Here is a 21735-nt window from a genome sequence, read left to right as displayed (position 1 = left end):
TATAAATATTTTTGATCACGTACCTTTACTCGGGATTATTCACGTCTTACAAATTCTTAGGATAAATTAACGGGTAAAAGGTATGTACATTTTGTGATTCTCAGTAAACACAGGTACTTTGGTTTCTATGAGGCTGTAGACACCAGTTTGTATCAATACTAGCAGTGTATGTATGTGAAAGGTTCACTGTTCCCTCACCAGCATTAGATACTCCTGAATGTATTCCCTTGTGTTTGCTTTTCCATGGATACAGTTTGTTTGTTTTTTAACATAAAATGGTTAAAAATGTAATATAACTAGGTTTGTTGATCTTTGTATTATGGAAGTTCATCTGTTGTTTTAGAAACAGTTTGGAAGGTCCTCTTCCTCTAGGACACTATTTCTCAAGTTGCAGTAAGGGAGGGGATTTTGACATTTTGCAACATCTTGAGACATTTTTGATTATCACCACTGTGGGAGCATGCTACTGATACCAAACGGTAGAGGCCAGGGATGCTGCTAAACATTCTACATACTCAGGACAGCTCCCCACAGCAAAGAATTCCATATTGACCTGTTGGGTTAGATAATTTGTTATAGGGACTGTCCCTGGCATTATAGCACAATAGACAGTGTCCTTGGCCTCTACCAACTAGATACCAGTAGTTTCCCTTCCCCAATATTTTTGTTGTTGTAATGAAATAATAAAATATGTGACATTTCATTCTCTAGTTTTTTTTTTACTTAGCATGATATTTTCATCCATGTGGTAGTGTGAATGATTACTTCATTCTCTTTTGTCACCAAGCACTATCCCATTGTATGGTTATACCACACTGTAGCAGTTGATGGACACTTTGGTTGTTTCTCCCTTTTAGTTATTATGACTAATGCTGCTGTGCATATTTATGTGCTAATTTTTATGTGTACTTTTTTTAAAGATTTTATTTATTAGAGAGAGAGAGAGAGCACACATGAGCAGGGGGTTGCGGCGGGCAGAGGGAGAGGGACAAGGAGACTCGCTGCTAAGCAGAGCCCAATACGGGACTCATCCCAGAACCCTGAGATCATGATCTCAGCTGAAGTCAGGTGCTTAGCTGACTGAGCCACCCAGGTTCCCCTATGTGTACATTCTCATTTTTCTCTTGGGTATATAAACCCAGGAATGGAATTGCTAGTTCAAATGGTAACTCTGTGTTTACACTTTAAAAAGACTGCCAGATTATTTTCCAAAGTAACTGCGCCATTTTACATTCCCACAATCCGAATATATGAGGATTCTGATTTCCACATATCCTTACCAATAATCCACTTGTTATTACTTGGCATTTGATTATAGCCATCCTAGTGAGTGTAAAGTTGCTCTCATGGTTTGGTTAGCATTTTCCTGATGACCAATGATATTGAATAGCTTTTCGTGTGCTTGTGGGCCATTGGTAAATCATCTTTGGAGACATGTCCATTCAGATCCTTTGGGTTAGTTGTCTTTTTATTAAGTTGTCCCTTATCAGATAAATGATTTGGAAATATCTTCTATCATTCTGTGGGTTGTCTTTTCACTTTCTTGAAAATATCCTTTGATGATAAAACTTTTAATTTTTATGAAGTCCAGTTTATCTTTTTTCCCTTTTGTTGCTTGTGTTTTTGTGTCATAACTAAGAAAGCATTTCAAATCTAGGGTCATGAGGATTTAAACATATTTACTGGGAGTTTTACATTTTTTGTTCATTCATTGAGATCTTTGGTCCATTGAGTTCATTTTTATTTATCGTGTGAGGGGGTTCTACTTTTGCAGATTACTGTTTAGTTTCCCAGCACCATTTGTTGCAAAGATTCTTCTTTCTCCATTGAAAGGTCTTGGTGGTTTTGTTGAAAATAAATGGACTATAATGAGTGTTCATCCCTGGACTCTCAATTTTATTCCACTAATCTATTTGTGTGTCCTTGTGTTAGTACCACACTATCTTGATTGCAATAGCTTTGGGATAAGTTGAAATTAGGAACTGAAGTATGAACCTTTCTAGTTTGCTCTTTCTCAAGATTCTTTTGATGCTTCCGGATTCCTTTTAATTTGAATTTTAGAATCAGGTTTTCAGTTTCTATAAGGAAACCGGCTGGAATTTTATAGGAATTGCTTTGAATCTGTAGATCACTTTAACTATATTAAGTTTTTCAGTCTATGAACTTTGGATGTCTTTTCATTTATTCATTATCTTCTTTAATTCTTTCAACAATATTTTATAGATTTCAATATACAAGTCTTGTATATAGCATTCTTTTTAATGCTATTCTAGTGGAATTATTTTCTTCATTTTATTTTCAGACTATAATTGCTAGTATATAAAATACAGCTGATTTTTATATATTGATCTAGTATTCTGCAGACATGCTGAACTTGCTTATTTATTGCTTATAGTTGGTGTAATGGATTTTTTTTTTTAAGATTTATGTATTTATTTTAGAGAGAGAGCGTGAATGCACACAAATGGGGAAGGGGCAGAGGGACAGAGTCTTCAAGCAGATTCCATGCTGAGCATGGAGCACGATCTCACAACTAATGAGATCTGAGCCGAAACCAAGAGTCAGATGCTCAGCTGACTGAGCCACCCCGTCACCTCTGCCCTTACTTTTCCTTAGGATTTTATGTGCAAGATCATGTCATCTACAAATAGGAAGTTGTATTCTTCCTTTCCATTTTGTATTCTTTTAGTTTCATTTTCTTGACTAATTGCCCTGACTGGAGCCTCCAGTACACCATTGAATAGAAGTGATTAGAGTGGAATCTATGTCTTGTCCCTGATCTTAGGAGAAAAAAATGTAGTCTTTCGCCATAAAATATTATGTTAACCATGGGTTGGTTTTTTTTTTTTTTTAATTTTAATTTTTTTTTATTTGACAGAGATCAAAGCAGGCAGAGAGGCAGGCAGAGAGAGAGGAGGAAGCAGGCTCCCCGCTGAGCAGAGAGCCCGATGGGGGCTCGATCTCAGGACCCTGGGATCATGACCTGAGCCAAAGGCAGAGGCTTTAACCCACTGAGCCACCCAGGCACCCCAACCGTAGATTTTTTACAGATGCCCTTTATAATGTTGAAGAAATTCCCTTCTCTTCCTAGTTCATGAAGCATTTTTATCAGGAAAGGGTGTTGGATTTTGTCAAATGTTTTTTCTTTGTCTATTGAGGTGATTTTGTGTTATTCTCTTGCTATGTTGTATTACATGAATTGATTTTCAGATGTTAAAGCAATCTTGCATTGCTGGGATAAAACCCACTTGCTCTTGGTCTGTAATTCTTTTTATATATATTGCTGGGTTCAATTGGCTAGTATTTTGTTGAGGATTTTTTTTTTTTTTTAACCTATTCCACAGAGGTGCTGACCTGTAGTTTTCTTGTGAGGTTTTTGTCTATTTTTGATATCAGGGAAATAAAGGCCTTATGATGAGTTGGAAAGTGTTCTCTTTTCTTCTTTTTGAAAAGTCTGTGAAAAATTGGTGATACTATTAAATATTTGGCAGAATTTACCAGTGAAGTTATCTGGGCCTGGACTCTCCTTTTTGGGTAGTTTCTGATTACTTATTAGAATTCTTTACTTGTTATTGGTTTAGTCATATTTTCTACTTCTTCCTGACTTGGTTTCTGAAATTTGTGTTTCTAGAAATTTGTCATTTTCCTCTCAGTTATCCAGTATTGGCATACAGTTAGTTGTTCCTCCTATTCTTTTATCATCATTTTATATCTATTATGTCGGTAGTAATGTCCCCTCTTTCGTTTTCAGTTTTAATAACTTGAGGTTTTTTTTTGGTCAGTCTGCTAAAGATTTGCCAATTTTGTTGATCTTTTCAGAGGGCCAAGTTGGGTTTGTTGACCCTTTTCTACTTTGTTAATTTTCACTCTCATCTTTTTTATGTCCTTACTTCTGCTTGTTTTAAGTTTATTTTGCTTGCCTTTTTCCAGTGTCTTTTTCCTAACATGTCTTAGTGTTCTATACGTTTGTCTTTTACCTAGCTGATTTAATGACTGAAAAAAAAATGGATTTTCTCTAACAGTAAAAATCTGTATTTTTAGAAAAAAATTAATTAATGCAATCAGTTATTATTTAATTTTAGTTCAACTGTCAAGGCTAAATAGTCTGGCTGATTCTGTGTGTTTTTAGTGTCCTAAAGGAACCAAAACAACGACGAAGTTCAAATTAATTTTGGACTTCCTTTTTACCTATAATGGAAAGTTTTTTCTCGTTTTCTTATCTAGCCATTCACTATGTCAGACTCTTGAGAGAAGATAGTGAACCATCATTAAGGTTTGTATAGGTTATGATAAGTCTGTTTGATTCCACTGAAGCTGGACATCAGTGCCTAGAAGCACTGAATCTGAGTCACTTCAAACAGCATGGAAAGTGAGGACTTGATGAGATTCTGCCAGGATGAGGCATCAGAGCTCTCAACCAAAGCTATAGGCATATCCATACACAGGAAGGGAAGGTAGGCTCTTTCCCAGAAGACCCATCTTTCATCTTAAATCCGCCCATACTATGAAAATATCCCAAGATCCTTACTCATTTAGTAAGGAAACTGGAGACAGTGGCACAAAGAGAAAACTGGGCCTCTTGTTCAGTGAAAAAAGAGAATCCTCATGAACTTCACTGGAAGATTTTTATGAGAAGTAGTGAATTGGCTGGGAAATATCTGTAATTGGTTGGTATACTGGGTATACCAGTGGGTATACTGGATTTTAATCCTGGTATGCATTATCTGTAAGGTATCTGTGGTTCTTTCTTTATTCTTAAGTAACTCAGGCAGGTGTAAAATTGAGTTAACATCTATTGTCTATCTAACTTCAGCTGGGAAGAGAAATTAGAAAAAAATGAAGCTGGATAGCATTATAAAAATAATTGAATTCTGTCATCAGTATAATAATGGCTTTTACAGTTACAGTTCAGTAGTGGGTTGAGCCGCTGCCTTCGGCTCAGGTCATGATCTCAGGGTCCTGGGATCGAGTCCCGCATCGGGCTCTCTGCTCAGCAGGGAGCCTGCTTCCTCTTCTCTCTCTGCCTGCCTCTCTGCCTACTTGTAATCTCTCTCTGTCAAATAAATACATAAAATCTTAAAAAAAAAAATTCTAAAATTCTAAATTAAAACACTTTATTTCATATTTACTTTTGGAAAAGTGGAAGATTTTTAGAAGGTGATTTGGGGCATAATTACCAAGGAAAGCAAGTTTGATTTGTATCAGGGCAATATGAAGGAATTTTTTCCTTAGATGCTCTAAGTATTAGAAGAGCTACATTAAGAATATATGCATCTGGGATGCCTGGGTGGCTCAGTTGGTTGAGCAGCTGCCTTCGGCTCAGGTCATGGTCCCGGCGTCCTGGGCTCGAGTCCCACATCGGGCTCCTTGCTCGGTGGGGAGCCTGCTTCTCCCTCTGCCTCTGCCTGCCTCTCTGTCTGCCTGTGCTCGCTCTCTCTCTGACAAATAAATAAATAAAATCTTAAAAAAAAAAAAAAAAGAATATATGTGTCTTTGGGCACAGTGGGTTAAGCCACTGCCTTCGGGTCAGGTCATGATCTCAGGGGCCTGGAATCAAGTCCCGCATCGGGCTCTCTGCTCAGCGGGGAGCCTGCTTCCCTCTCTCTCTCTCTCTGCCTGCCTCTCTGCCTACTTGTGAGCTCTCTCTGTCAAATAAATAAATAAAATCTTAAAAAAAAAAAAAAGAATATATGTGTCTTTGTGAGAATGACAGATTTCTCACTAAAAGGAAAAAAAGGGAGTCAACAATCCCTATCTTTTTTTTTTTTAACTTAAGATTTTATTTACTTATTTGTCAGAGAGAGAGAGAGAGCACAAGCAGTGGGGAGGGGCAGAGGGAGAGGGAGAAAGAGACTCCGTGCTGAGCAGCGAGCCAGATGCAGGACTTGGTCCCAAGACCCTAGGATCATGACCTGAGCTGAAGGAAGACCCTTAACTGACTGAGCCCCCAGGCATCCCAGCAATCCCTATCTTCAAAAATTCCAAAAGGCATTATTTGCAGTGGTAACAGTATCCGAGAACTCCCCAGCTAATATTTTTGAGACATTCCGATCAGCAGTTAATGATAATTACAATTATGTGCACGAATGAGTTTTTTGTTTGTTTAAAAAGAGTTTTAAATCTGGCGAGAGGAAAATAAAAGCAAGTGCTTTTCCTACCTAGGAAGACATCACAGTTTAGTATAATGTCTGCTGACATGCAATTAAAGTCCCTCATGATTTTTGCCAAATCAAGGTAACACTGATAGTGTTATTTATTTACTTCATATTTTTCGTTAAATTTGATTGCTTTTTTGTTTTTCATAAAACCATGGGTTTGTGCTAATATATTTTTATAACACACAGAAAGTAAAAATAAAACTTAAATTACAGTTGTTGAATTAATTGTAATCATCTTGTATTCTACCATGTGCACCACACTTTGGGAAATACTGGTTTAGGGAAGAGAGCATTGTTTTGGACTCAGGCCTGGTTTGGAATGCTGATTCCATCACTCTTGGCTCAAGCACTTATCTGAATCTGTTTCTGATCTTAAAGTTGAGAAAAGACAATACTTGAAGATTGATATGCGTTTTAATTAAATGATAAAATTTGTAAAGTGCTTATTGATGAGCTGGTCTTTCTTCTACCACTCCATCCTCACACCTCATCTCTGTGGGAAATTACTTAATTTTAATGTTGTGGTTCTTTGACAACTTATCTCTGGGGCTAGAGAAACCAAAATTGTTACTACCAATCACATATTTATTGGACATTAATCTAGCAGTTTTGGTCTTTGTTGATAAGCTGTTGTGCTTAGTTTTTTAATTTGGGTAAAATCCAAAAAACTTCTGTAGCTTTTGTGTTGCAGTAACTATTTTAGACACATGGTTTGTATGTGTATATAAAAAAACTGTATTGTGCAAAACTGTGTATCGGATATGGCATTACAGAACTTTGTCTTTAAGGTTAGTAATTTTTTTTTTTTAAGGGTTAGTAATTCTTTTAACACACACATAAAAAAGGCAGGTCAAGGGCCATATTTTAGGAAATTACAGTAGTCACAGTATTTGCTAGCAAAAATAAAGCTGCTTCAATCCTGATCAGATATTTAAATCAAGAGAAGGTGATTGAACTTTGAAATTTTTCCGCTCATAAAAAATTTTGGCCTTGTAATTTAAGATGTCTGTTTTGAGGCTTTAAGTTTTAATTGTGATCTTACATAACAAACTCAAGTGGATTGGATTTCTTGATTTTAAATGGCAGTGACAAAACATTTTCAAGAAAAATATCTGTTACATATTAAGTTTTATAAAAAAGGAGTTTAGTTTACTTTGTCATTGAGATATAAAGGATAAGTAAACAAAATGAAATGGGTCCTTATATCTGAATAAAATTCTTAGTCTAAAGATAAATTTGGAAAAATAATTGTCTACTTAATTACTAAGTTAGTGATTAAAATACAAATTTTTTAGATTAAAGAAGTATGCCTAATGAAGTAGGATTGCTGGTGTTCTTCATACTTTTTACTTAGATTTCATGTGGACTTTCCATTATCTTGATTCTTTTTCTTTACTCAGATTTTATTGTGAGTCCTGAAGCTGGAAATCTGTTTCATTCAGCAGTTTTTAGATTACTTTATGAAGAATTATGTGTAGCATCAGTATATATTGTATTTTATATTTTAAATTATTGAAACAAGTAATTTTTACCCTAGAAATTCAGATACACCTTTACATAAAATCTGCTCTTGCTGTAGTTTTTGTGACTACCAGTAGATGGCATTGTAAGTTCATGAAAAAAAAAAAAAATTTGCCTCCGTAAATTAAACAACTTGAATACTGAATTCTCAGCCTGGAAACTTTCAAAGTTACAGATATTCTAAGTGACATTGATGGGGTGCGATTGGTTATGGTGGGTTAAAAATGTCTGTTACTTTTAATTTTGTCTTACAACAATAGTTGGTAGGGATTTGCGGGTAACATTTATATCAGTTTGCAATCTTTAGTGTGTATCAGAATTAACAGGAAGCCTTCCTAAAAAGAGATTGCTGGGCCCAGAATGTGGTTCCTGTGAATCTGGGGTCTGGTGCCAAAATTTGTATCTCTAACAAATTACCAGGTGATGCTAATGCTCACATGAGTGATGTTGATAGTCTGCGGAGCACACTCTAAGAACCCCAGGTTTGGTTTGTTTTTTTATTGTGGTAAAGTACAGGTACCATAAAGCTAACTACCTTATTATTTCAAGTGCACAGTTCATCGATATTGAATACATTCACATTATTATGCAGCCATCCATCCCCAACATCCATCCCCAGAACTTTCTTCATCTTCTAGAACTAAAACTGTATACTCACTAAACAATAACTTTCCATTTTCCCCTTCTCTCAGCCCCTGGAAACCATCATTATACTTCTGTTGCTATGATTTTGAGTACTCTGAATACCTCATACAGGTGGAATCCTGGCATTTGTCTTTTTGTCACTGGCTTATTTCATGTGGCACAATGTGCTCCAGGCTCTTCCGTGTTGCGGCATATTACAGAATTGCCTTCCCTCTAAGGCTGAATAATACTGCATTGTGTGTATAGACCACGTACTGTTGATCCCTTCATCCATCGGCGGACATTTAGGTTGCTTTCACATTCTGGCTGTTGTGACTGGTGTTGCTGTGAATGCAAGTGTACAAATATCTCTTCAAGACCCTGCTTTGACTTCTTTTGGGTATACACCCAGAAGTGGAATTGCTGGATCATTTGGTGATTCTGTTTATAGTTTTTTGAGGAACTAACCATACTGTTTTCCAGAGTGGCTGTACCATTTTGTGTTCCCATCAAAATAGTTTTCTGATTTTTGATAGTAGCCATTTTCCTCTGTGTGAAGTGGTATCTCCTTTTAGTTTTGGTTTGCATTTCATGATGATTAGTGGTGGAGGGCATCTTTTCACATGCTGATTGGACATTCTTACCTCTTCTTTTGAGAAATTCTATTCAAGTACAGTTGCTCATTTTTGAAGTCTGCTGTGTCTTTCTTTGTTCCTGGCTTTTAGGATTTCTCTGTGTATTCTGGATATTAGTCCCTTATCTAATTTGCACATATTTTCTCCCATTCTGTGGGTTTCTTTTCTTTTTTACTCTGTATAATGCCTTTTGATGCACAAAATTTTAAATTTTCATTAAGTCCAATTTGTCTTTTATTTCTTTTGTAACATGACTTTGGTAATGTCTCTTAAGAAATCATTGTATCCAATGTCATCAAGCTTCTGTCCTATGTTTTCTCTAAGTGTTATTGTTTTAGGTCCTTCCTTTAGGTTCTTGATCCATTTTGAGTTAATTTTTATATGTGGTATTATTTGAGAGTCCAGCTGCCTTCTGTTGCATATGGATATCCAGTTTTTCTAGCACCATCTGGGAAAAAACTGTCCATTCCCCATTGAGTGGCACCTATGTCAAAAATCATCTGACCATATATGTGAAAGTTTATTTCTGGGCTCTTTGTTATACCCCAGTAATCCCTATGTCAGTCTTTATGCCATTATCACACTGTTTTGATTATTGTACTTTAACTTACTGTAGGAGGTTTTGAGATCTGTGGTGTGAGTCCTCTAGTTTTGTTCTTTTACAAATTATTCTGGCTGTTTTGGACCCTTGAGGGTCCATGTGAATTTAAGGATGTGCTTTTCTATTTCTGAAAAAAAACAAAACAAAACCTCCCAAAACAAAACAAAACAAAACAAAAAACACACACACAAGAAGCCTTACTGGAATTTTGATAGTGATCACATTGAATCTGTACATCTCTTTGGGTAGTATTAACATTAGAAAAAAAATTTTTTTTTGAAGATTTTATTCATTTGACAGAAAGAGATCACGAGTAGAGAGAGAGAGGAGGAAGCAGGCTCCCTGCCTAGCAGAGAGCCCGATGCGGGACTCGATCCCAGGACCCTGAGATCATGACCTGAGCTGAAGGCAGAGGCTTAATTAATTCACTGAGCCACCCAGGCAGCCCCAACATTAGAAAATGTTTTTACTGAAGTATAGTTGAGAAGAATTGACATTTTAATAATATTAAATGTTCCAGTCCATGGACATGTAATGCATTTCCATTTATTTGTGACTTCTTTCAGTCATAGTTTGTAGTTTTCATTATACAAGTCTTTCACTTCCTTGGTTGAATTCCTAAGTATTTTATTCTTTTTGATGCTATTGTGAATTGAATCATTTTTGTAGGTTTTTTTTTTTTTAGGTTGTTCATTATTCCATATAGAAATACAACTAGTTTTTGTGTGTTGACTTTGTATCCTTTTACTTTGCTGAATTCATTTTTTTGGTTTTAATAGTTTTGTTGTTATTGGATTCTTAGGGGCTTTTTGTTTGGTTGGGTTTTTTTGAGGTAGGGGAGGGGCAGAGAGAGAGAGACTCTTAAGCAGGCTCTACACTCAGAACTCTGTGCCTTGATCCAGGACCCTGAGGTTTTGACCTGAGCAGAGACCAAAAGTTGGACACTTAACTGACTGAGCCACCCAGGTACCCCAGAGATTATTAGGGGTTTTATAAGTAAGGTCATATTATTTGCAGAACAGAGATCATTTTCCATTTTCCATGCTCTGGCTGTTTTAATGGGAACCACTTGGTGTTTTGTGCACTAAACCTGATCAGGGAAAGTTTCCTGTCCTGCTCTTAGTCTCTAGTCTTAATGTATCCCTGTGAATCCAGAAGAATTGTCCATCAGTACTAAATGTGCCGTGTCCCATCCACTCATTGATACACCAAGTAGTTAGAAAATACTTTCTGGAGCCTTGTTGCTTGGGTTAAACAACTCCATGGTTCACCATGGTACACTTTCAGCTTATTTTTATTTTCCTTTTACCTATAAGATCAAGTTAGTAATAGTGCACACCTCATAGGGTTCTTTTGAGGATAAGTGAGTTAATACAAGTAAAGTATCTAAAACAGTGCTATGTAGGGGGTTGACTATCAGTATAATTATTATTTTAATACATGTAAAGCACTTGTAATAGTTACTGACTTCTTGTTGTTCCTGTCTGCTATGTTCTTTTTGTCTGGTAGTATTAGTGGCATCCCATGTTTTAAAACTTTAGAAAACTTTAAAAATTATCGCTATTAAAATAATACCATGTTGGTCAGATACTATTAAAAGTTTTAATGGATTTCCTTCACTTTTAAATCTTTACTCTTTTTTTTTTTTTAAAGATTTTTATTTATTTGACAGAAAAGAGATAGAGGGAATACAAGCAGGGGGAGTGGGAGAGGGAGAAGCAGACTTCCCACTGAGCAGGGAGCCTAATGTGGGGCTTGATTCCAGGACCCTGGCATCGTGACCTGAGCAAAAGGCAGACGTTTAACGATTGAGCCACCCAGGCACCCCTACTCTTTATTTTTTAATTTTTAAAATTTTTATTCTTTTAAAAGGTTTTTATTTATTTTTTGACACAGAGCAAGCAAGAGAGCGAGAAAGAGAGCAAACACAAGCAGAGGAAGCAACAGGCAGGGGAGAAGCAGGGTCCCCGCTGAAGAAGGAGCCCAACATGGGGCTTGATCCCAGGATCCTGGGATCATGAACTGAGCCACCCAGGCGCCTGTCTTTGTTTGTTTGTTTTAACAAAAAACGATTTTATTTATTTGAGAGAGAAAGAGTGAATGAGACAGAGCTCAAGAGGGCAGAGGGTCAGAGGGAGAAGCAGACTTCTGCTCAGCGCTAGAGCTAGACACGGGACTTAATCCAGGGACTCGGATATCAGGACCGGAGCCCAAGACAGCCACTTAACCAGGATTCCTAAACCTTTACCCTTTTGAATATCACAAATAAGGTAGTTATATTTTTCAACTCATTCTGAACAGTTAACATCAATAGGCATTTAAAGCCAATTATATATATAAGCTGTTTTTTCCTCTTGGGCTTCTAATTCATGTCACTTTTTGTTTGCCACTTTCAGGGCAGAGCACGTTACCAGTGAGGCTTATTGTATTTCAGTCCTACTTGAGGGGGACATTGAGATGTAAATCTGTTTATCAGAATGATCACTGAAAGTAAAGGGAGTGTAAATATCTAGTTTGGAGTTTACTTAACCTTTTCCATTGAATCACTGTGTCATTTGGATCATTTCATTTGTCTTTTTTGTTATGAGTAGCTTTAGAAAATCCGAATATATAATTGTTTACAACTACCCACTCTAACAGTGAGAAGCAAAAGGTAGATAAACTGTTAGCCAAAAAAAAGGTTTTGTAGTAATTATTGATAATTTGTCCTTTAAAAACTCAAACCTACTTATTGAGATGACAAATTAATGAGATTCTGTTTTACTATTAATAAAGAGAACAGTATATTTTCTGTGTTTTTCTTGCTTTCCCCTTACACAGTGAGGAAGCAGGGGGAACAGACATCCTAGTAGTTTAGTTAATATGTAGTCCTGAAATAACCACTACATTGTTTCCAAATCTAATGTACTCCACAGTAAATATGAATACCATTAATAAAATATTTTTAAATTTTAAAACTATGTTTCTTTAACAGATTTCTATAATCCAGGAGCTTGTTACGGATTATGAAACCTCTCTTAAAACGTGTGACTTTTTTAGCCCTTATGGTAAGTTTAAATTAGATTGAATTGGAATTTGATTACTCACTTCAATCCATTTTTAATAACTTAGAGTAAAACTAGCCTGTATTTTATGTATGTGCTACCTGATACCTATTTACTAAATAGTTTTTGAATTTGTGAAGGAAATTAGAAGAGCACTTTCAGTCTTACATAATTTAAATTTTCCATAATCTTGTGAGATGGGAGTTAACTGTGTTTTAACAGGGGTAAACAGACTTAAGAGGGAGTGGCTTGCTAAGATCATACAGTTAGTTTATATTGAAACCTATTTTTCCCAAATTCCTGCTTCTCTGTTCTTTCTACTCTTTTTTTACTTTAAATTCTGTATGATTTAGTCTTTTGTTTCTCTCTTTATCAGGACATATGTAAATTAAGGCATCTTAGTTTAAAAAACATTCTAGAATGCTTTCAAGTCATGCAGATGCTAACTTTAGTCTGAGTTATTCCTGTGTCTTTTACATGTTATTGCCCTTTTGTTTTTGTTAGTTTAAAACAAACTTCATAATGAAATAACAGCACAGAAGTAGATGGGAGAATGAACCCTTATGTCCCTATCACCCAGCCTCAGTGGCCAACATCTTGCCAGTCCTGTCTGGCAAGATGTTGTCTTGTGTCTCTTTTCTGGGGTATTTTTTTTTTTTAAAGATTTTTATTTATTTGACAGAGATCACAAGCAGGCAGAGAGGCAGACAGAGAGAGAGAGAGGGAAGCAGGCTCCCCGCTGAGCAGAGAGCCCTATGCGGGGCTCGATCCCAGGACCCTGAGATCATGTCCTGAGCCGAAGGCAGAGGCTTTAACCCACTGAGCCATCCAGGCGCCCCTTCTGGAGTATTTTTAAAGCAAACATCCTGTTTTACCTGTTAGTACCTTACACTCATCTCTAATGGTTTAAAACACTTACACAGAAGATGCAGCCGGGGTGCAAGCTCACACAAGTTAATGCTTGTATTGTAATATTGAACACCCAGTCCACGTGCAAGTTTCCCCAGTTACCTCAAAAAAATGTCTCTGTGTAATTGACTTATTTCGCTCTGAAAAAAGTCTACATTTGGTTATGTCTCTGATAGTCTTTTAATCTTGAACAGTAACCTCCCCTCCCATTAAAAACAGAAAAACAAAAACAAAAAAATCCCCGTTTGTTGAAAGGTCATTTGTCTTTTGGAATGTTCATGTTATGGATTTGGCTGATTGCTTTTTCCTGGTATCATTTAATATATTTTGCTCTTCATATTTCCTGTAAACCTGTAGTTAGATTTACAGGCTTGATTAAATCCAGGTTTCTTGTGAATACTTATGTGTTGCTTTGTCTCACATCTGGAGCCAGGAGACATTCTGCTTTTCTCTTTGTGATGTGATGATGGATCCGGGTTTAGACGTGGTCAGCCTGATCTGCTGATTAAAAAGTTCCTCTTACCTGGTGATTTTGGCAGCCCCTGAGGACCATTGCCTCAGTCCCTTATTTCATTCGAATCATTTTTCTCCTTGCATTTAATAGCTAGAATTTTTCTTATAAAGAACTTGCCCTTGGGGCACCTGGGTGTCTCAGTGGGTTAAAGCCTCTGCCTTTGGCTCAGTTCATGATCCCAGAGTCATGGGATGCATCGGGCTCTCTGCTCAACAGGGAGCCTGCTTCCTCCTCTTTATCTCTGCCTATCTCTCCGCCTACTGTGATCTCTGTCAGTCAAATAAATAAATAAAATCTTAAAAAAAAAAAAAAAAGAACTTGTCCTCATCAAATATCTGGTTCCCCTGAAATATGGTTTATATATCGTTCCAATTTTAGTATATGTGCTGCCGAAGTGAGCACTGAAATATGGTTTATATAAAAGGAACAAGATAAATGCTTGTCTCGTTCCCTTATTTATTACTTGTTTTAATTTATGCTAATTTTTGTGTTTACATTGTTCTTTCATTTGATTAGCTAGTCTAGGAAACCTTTTTTTTTTCCTGTGGTGTGGGTGAATTCTCCTCTCTCCTCCTTCTACCTAATTTCAGACCTGTATGACTTCCCTGCTGAAATCCATTTGGAGAGCTTGGTATTTCTTTATCAACTCTCCTGTAGTTCGAGGTTCAGAATGGGGATAGAACTCAGCTGACTGTCACTGCTTTTGTCACATTGTAGGGTTCATTCCACCTTGTCAGGAAGGCCTCTTCATACCTTCAGCTTTGGCTTCCCCCTGATGTAGGGTTGAGACCTGGGAAATGCAAAACCCTAGCAGGTCCTGTTTGTGTGGAGTAGTTAGGGACTTCTCTTAACCCAGCTGTTTCCCCTGACTTTTCCTGGTCTGCTGCCTTACATTCTCAGCCAGAAAATTCATAGAGTTAGACTGATTTACCTCTTTCCCCAGGATGGTTTCTTTTGGGTGAGATAGGTGTTAGAAGCCTATGAAACCAGCATCTTGTTTCTCTCCTGGCTGCTACTATTTGAACTTTATGGCATAAAGTCCTACCTTTCTCTTTTGAAATTGGTTATTTTTCTGTGCTTTTACCCTTACTTTTGTAGTAATTATTAATTTCATCATGCATTAAGAGAGAAAGTATGTGATTTGCTTTACTTTGCCTTCTCTATAGTAATTTTATATTTGTTTGATTACAGAGAATGGAGAGAAGGAACCCCCAACAACACTGCTCTGGGTTCAGTATTTCCTGGCACAGCACTTTGATAAACTTGGGCAGTATTCTTTGGCTTTGGATTATATCAATGCTGCAATTGCTAGTACTCCCACTCTAATAGAATTATTCTATATGAAAGCAAAAATTTACAAGGTAAAATCTTAGTTGTGTTTTTTGATGAATTTGACACTTTAAGAACCCTTGGAGTTTTTCTACATAAAATATAAAAATTACTTCTAGGGTACACTGATAATCTGTTTCTAACACTCTAATAATCTTAGGGCGTTTTATGTTACATAGTGGTATAAACAGTATATAATCCTTGGTAATTCCTTGATACATCTCTTAGTAAATGCGAATTGTAATTTATCCAAAGAGTTCTAGATAAATTTCCTAGAAATGGTACCAAATTTCTAGTTTTTTATTGACTTTTTCTATTTATATTCACCCATAATTTTTTAATCATAAATACTGTGGTTTCTTTAATACTTTTGTTTCTTAAAGCACATGGGTAATCTCAAAGAAGCTGCAAAGTGGATGGCTGAAGCACAGTCTTTGGACACAGCCGATAGATTCATCAACTCCAAATGTGCGAAGTACATGCTTCGAGCAAATATGATTAAAGAAGCAGAGGAAATGTGCTCCAAGTTCACAAGGGTAGGAAATACCATACATGAGCATGTACTTTTCTGAATTAGTAAAATGAAACTCCAGTTCTCTGATGATTTGTGAAGTTTGCCACTAAAGTTCAAAAGAGTTCATTTTTTGTTACTATTTGTAGGAGTCCCGTCTAACTCGTGTCCTAAGTACGGTTTCTTTGGTGGAGTGTGTGTGCACATGTGCTTCTGGTGGCAGATGGTTGAAAGACAGTAATAGGAACACAGTACCTTTATACACAAATAAGCAATACGCCAGACTTCAGTGCTTATGTGTAGTATTCAGTTTACAACTTTTTTGTCTCATTAGTAATTTGTGGCTCCTTTTAAATTTCTCTTTTACAGTTGTTTTGGATCTGCTCATAGAGTTCTTTCTATATAGAACTAATATTTGTGGGGGTGCTCTGGGTGGCTCAGTCGGTTATGCATTTGACTCTTGGTTTTACCTCACATCATGATCTCCAGGTCATAAGATCAAGTCCCATGTCAGGCTCCACTCAGTGTGAAGTCTGCTTGAAATTCTCTCTCTCTCTGCCCCTACCCCCCATCAGGTGTGTGCTTGCACGTGTGCTCTCTCTCAAAGAAATAAATCTTTTAAAAAAAAGAAAAAAGGACTAACATTTGTGGACTCTAGTCTCTGGCATTTTAGAATTTAAGTTCTCCGAAATTGTTGGGCTTAACATCTATTCTTTCCTTTCCCTCCTTCACCCTCTTTATGTATATTTTACCATGTGGACTTTCAATCTTATTATAAAAATAGTAAGTTTATGGTTAAAAATATATGTAGACTAATGGAACAGGTAAGGTCAGAAACAGATGCACACATATTTGGAAACTTGGCATATAGCCAAGGTGCTTTCAGAATCAGAGATGAAAAGACATTGCTGACACAATTAGTTATTTGTATAGACAGACATAAAATGACATTCTTCTGCTGTACAGAAATCAGTAGCAACTTGATTAAAGAAAGTCTTGTAATCTAGCTTTAGACTTTGAGGTAGGAAGCATTTCTTAAGGCACTGAAGACCTTAAGTATGAGAGTAAAGTGAATATATTTGGGGCACCTGGGTGGGTCAGTGAGTTAAAGCCTCTGCCTTCGGCTCAGGTCATGATCCCAGGGTCCTGGGATCGAGCCCTGCATTGGGTTCTCTGCTCAGCAGGGAGCTTGCTTCCCCCCCTTTCTCTGCCCGCCTCTCTGCCTACTTGTGATTTCTGTCTGTCAAATTAAAAAAAAAATTTTTTTGTAAATCTTTAAAAAAAAAGTGAAGTGAATATATTTGACCATATTAAAATTAAGGTTTACCTATAACAAAAATAACTATAATCAAAGTGAGAAGGTAGACCATGGAATTGGAGAAGGTATTTCCAATCCATATGATGGAATAAGAATTTATAAAGAACTCCACAAAGAAATAGTTACTTACACACATTGAATATGACTTTGAGGCATAATGTGCAGACCATGTTCCCAAGTTTAATTTCCAACTTTTGTAGAAAATACTTGGGAAGAGAAGGTATTTCCAATCCATATGATGGAATAAGAATTTATAAAGAACTCCACAAAGAAATAGTTACTTACACACATTGAATATGACTTTGAGGCATAATGTGCAGACCATGTTCCCAAGTTTAATTTCCAACTTTTGTGGAAAATACTTGGGAATAAAAAATTTTTACCTCCGAGTGCACATGACATACACATTGGAGGGCTTTAGTGCTGGTGTTTGTGATTTTAGATGAAAGTAAGTTAGCTCTGTGCCCTGTGATACTAGGATATTCCTACTGCAGCCCCAGAGTACCACCTTCCTTAAATGTTAATCAGATTCTGGTTGTGTCGGGGTGTTTATCATAACCTCCTATAATTTAGAAGTCACAGAATAGCTTGAGCTTTTATTGTGAAAACTTAACTACTTAGAAGAATGTCATAGAAACAAAAATACACACACACACTAAACCTCGTAAGCAAAAGACAAGACAAGAGAAACATGGGCAAAGGATGCGAATAGTTAGTTCACAGAAGTGGAAAGTGGAATGGCCAGAAAAGATGCTTTCATTAGTAATCAGGGAAATAGTAAGATCTCGTTTTGTACTATCTAAGTAGCATAAATTTTAGTCTGGTGTTAGTAGGTATTGGTAAGTAATCTGTCATATATACAGATATATATATACACAAATATATATCATATATGAAATGTATGTTATATTAGTAAGAGATAAATGGTGTACAGGTGTAGGCTTTCATGAAAATTGAAATGTGTGATATATGTGAGTGTGTATGTATGTATGTTTATCTCACACATTTAAATTTTCGTGAAAGGCTACCACCTAGAGACCATTTGTTGTCTCTCATCATAAAAATGGCTTTTTCATCTGAACCTTCCTGAATTCTACTTTCTCATATTTAGAGTAATGCAAATAATTTGTGTACCATTTGTAAGGGGAAATATAAAGTGGCTTTAAAAATTATTAAGCCCTGAGCTAAGTACATTATATACATAATCTCACTTAATCCTACCAGTCCTCTGATAGCATTACTCCCGTGTTATAGTCAAGAAAATATTTAGAGTGATCAGCTGTGCCAGCTGGAGATCACCCAGCTAGTCATTCATTTTGGAGCCAGGATTCTAGCTTAGGGGGTCTCTGACACTAAAACTAAAACACATGTTTTAGAATTGTAATAGGAGCAGAAACTGCAGTGACTAATGTTTCCAAAATTCACATGCTGCAGGATCAACAGATGCAAAATGGTAGGTATATTGTTGGGGGGGAAGCATTAGCAAGAATGCTGGCTAACAGGTAAGGAGAAGGAAAAATAAAATAAGGAAAATCATGATAATGTTTATGTTCACGTAGCACTGAACCATGTGTCTGGCACTTGGCGACAAAGTGGTCGAGACTCTGAAGGGTCACGTAGTACATAGTGCTGGAGCTCAGACTCTTCCATGCCCTTCGCAGTGCAGCACAGTTTTGGAGATGGCAAGATGGTAAAAGAATAGATGTAAAGGCAGCAGTGTTTGTGCAGGAGACAACCCTCTGAAAGGCCAGAGTGGGGATAAATAGGAAAGTGCCAGTAAAACGAGTATATACAACTTTTTTTTTTTTTTTTTAAAGGAAGTTAGGTTTTATTTATTTATTTGACAGAGAGAGAGAGCACAAGCAGGCAGGAGCAGCAGGCAGAGGGAGAAGCAGGCTTGATCCCAGGACTCCGGGATCATGATCCAGGCTGAGGCAGATGCTTAACGACTGAGCTACCCAGGCGCCCCTGTACAAAACTTCTTAAGTTGATAAGTCCAGTGATATTATTATTATTATTTTTTAAGATTTTACTTACTTATTTGAGAGAGAGAACTCGAGAAGGGGAAGGTCAGAGGGAGACCAGACTCCCTACTGAGCAGGGAGCCCAATGTGGGTCTCGATCCCAGGACTCCGGGATCATAACCTGAGCCGAAGGCAGTTGCTTAACCAACTGAGCCACCCAGGCGCCCCAAGTCCAGTGGTTTTAAAAATCAACATGCACATATGCATACCAAGCCACAGTCAGCCACGATGTGTCTGAAAAGGCACCACAGAACGTGGAAGAGTGGGAAGGGCTGGCTGGTTGAGGAGAGGAGTCCCCGAAGTCTGTGGTCCAGCTGGCTTGTCAGACTTGCATCTGGTCATCCACACTTGACAAGTTTTCCTGTCGGATGGACAGCTGCTTCTGTTTGGCCACTCTTGTTCTTTGGCCAGGCATGTCCATAATGGTGGTAGCCCACTGAACCAGGGGAGGAAGACTGCTAACCTTTGGAAGTCACTTTATGTGTGATGATAAGTGATTCTAGCTGATGCTAATAAGTCCGTGAAGTGGCACATTTCCTTCTTGCAGAATTTTCACAGTTTTTTAGAGTTTTTGTATAGAGTTGTTGATGCAAGCTGGACAGTTTTAGTTAGTAAAGATTTTCAAATGAAAAAGAATGTAGATTTCTTACAAAAATATGTAATTATCAAAAAATGGAAAATAAATACAACCATAAGGAAGAAATAGCATATACCTATAATTCCATTCACTTGAGAGATAACCAGTTTTTTTTTTTTTTTTTTTTTAAGATTTTATTTATTTGACAGACAGAGATCACAGATAGGCAGAGAGGCAGGTGGGGGTTGGGGGGGACACATGCTCCCTGCTGAGCAGAGTTCCTGATGTGGGGCTGGATCCCAGGACCCTGAGATCATGACCTGAGGCTTAACCCACTGAGCCACCCAGGTGTCCCGAGATAATCAGTTTTTATACTTTTAATGAGAATGTTGAAAATTGAACTAGTCACCCAAAATGAGTGTGAAAAAGAACTGAAGGCTAAAGTTATTTATGTACGTATACCTTTACCATTTTCCCTGGTGGGTCACATAAAATATATTTGAAATAACTCCTCTAAATTGTGACAAAGCTTCAGTGTCCCTCCATTGAAAGTCGGTGCTTTAAGTCTTACACTCTGCTCAGAATTCTCATTGAACCCAAGTTAACAGCTGTTCTTCCCAAATACCATTATTTGGTTTTGTCAGCCCACTGCAAATGAGAGGAGTTGGCAAGGAACAGGAAACAGACACATGGACATGAAGAAAGTATCAACCAATGGCCGAAGATGAAGGGAAGAGACTGGGAACCTGGAAAGCAGTCTTAGTACTATTCCTAACAGATTCAGCAATAATGGGTGTACATCAATCATAGTGACCCTGAGCCAACAGGGAGAGGTTAAACAGCGTTTGCTTAAAAAGAAGAAAATAGGCAGTGGTTCGTAGGATTACTGTCTTAAATGGTTCATTCATTCATTAAGGAGGCTTCCCGCTCCCAGCATGGAGCCCAGCAAAGGGCTTGAGCTCACAATCCTGTACTATCAAGAGTCAGACACTCCACCAACTGAGCCACCAGGCAGCCCTGTGGTGTTCAAAACTTAGCTTCACCAGTTTGGTGCCTTTCCCAGATAGAGTGTTGAATACTCAGTCAGAGCTGGGTAAATAAGACGTGTGATTTTGAATCAGCAGGAGAATTTGGAAGCACCACGAGGTAGTTGTTTATTGCTATTTATTGTCATAATAATACTTGTAGCCATCATTGTAAAAGAGAAAATGAGGTTTTTATAAGATCTCTTTTATTGTTTGCTTCCTATATTTGTGAATGCTTCCCTTGCAGGAAGGAACATCTGCCATGGAAAATCTAAATGAAATGCAGTGTATGTGGTTTCAGACCGAATGCATTTCAGCTTACCAGCGTTTGGGGAGGTACGGGGATGCCTTGAAAAAATGCCACGAAGTAGAAAGGGTAAGTTGTAGAATTTTGACTCTATTTTTCTCCTGTAAGGTGACGGAAAAAGCAGGTTGATTTCTACATGGGATCCTCTACCTGTTCTGACTACTTTGGAAACTTCGTTGTGGAAAGAAATCTGGATGGTTAGCCTTTCAGACATTCAGAAGTTGTGAACAGATGTCTGCTTTTTTGATCCTCAATTGGTTATGATTGTGACGTGTCTGCATAATTTGGTCTGTGGGAAGAAGGAAAAGATTGATCTATCGAGCCACTATTGCTATTATTAACAAACATTCAGAATTTCTATTTCGTAATCGGGCCATTGTTTGATTTCATCACTCGCCCAGCAGGACACACAAGCCGATGGCCACCTCTTTCCCCTTTACATCAGGATCTGCTCTGTAGTCAGCCTCTCTCCAGTTTGTCTTCCCAGGATATTGTTCTGTGTGAACAGCAGTCTGCAGCTGGTTTGCAGGCTTATTGTATTACTTGCTTTTAGGATTATGTGTGATGTGCCTTAGCAAGGGGACTTTTCTTTTCCTTTGTGTGAATTTTGTTTTCCTGTTCTTTGTCATCTCTGAAGC

The 21735-nt window shown here is 37.4% G+C and overlaps 1 protein-coding gene across 5 annotated transcripts in view; it reads left to right on the top strand.

Moving 5' to 3' along the window:
- The window catches only part of NAA16 (N-alpha-acetyltransferase 16, NatA auxiliary subunit), a 68368-nt gene that overhangs the window by 32069 nt on the left and 14564 nt on the right, over nt 1–21735 (top strand). For all 5 annotated transcript variants that reach the window (XM_044249822.1, XM_044249818.1, XM_044249819.1 and 2 more), the window contains 4 exons: nt 12514–12586; nt 15198–15367; nt 15719–15871; nt 21038–21166. In XM_044249822.1, the coding sequence (XP_044105757.1) occupies nt 12514–12586; nt 15198–15367; nt 15719–15871; nt 21038–21166 (525 nt within the window). The remainder of the gene's footprint in view (nt 1–12513; nt 12587–15197; nt 15368–15718; nt 15872–21037; nt 21167–21735) is intronic.

The sequence above is a fragment of the Neovison vison genome, chromosome 5 (assembly GCF_020171115.1).
Source record: "Neovison vison isolate M4711 chromosome 5, ASM_NN_V1, whole genome shotgun sequence".
NCBI classification, from domain to species: domain Eukaryota; kingdom Metazoa; phylum Chordata; class Mammalia; order Carnivora; family Mustelidae; genus Neogale; species Neogale vison.
Note: the sequence above shows the minus strand (reverse complement) of the source record. Positions and strands in the feature narration are given on the sequence as shown.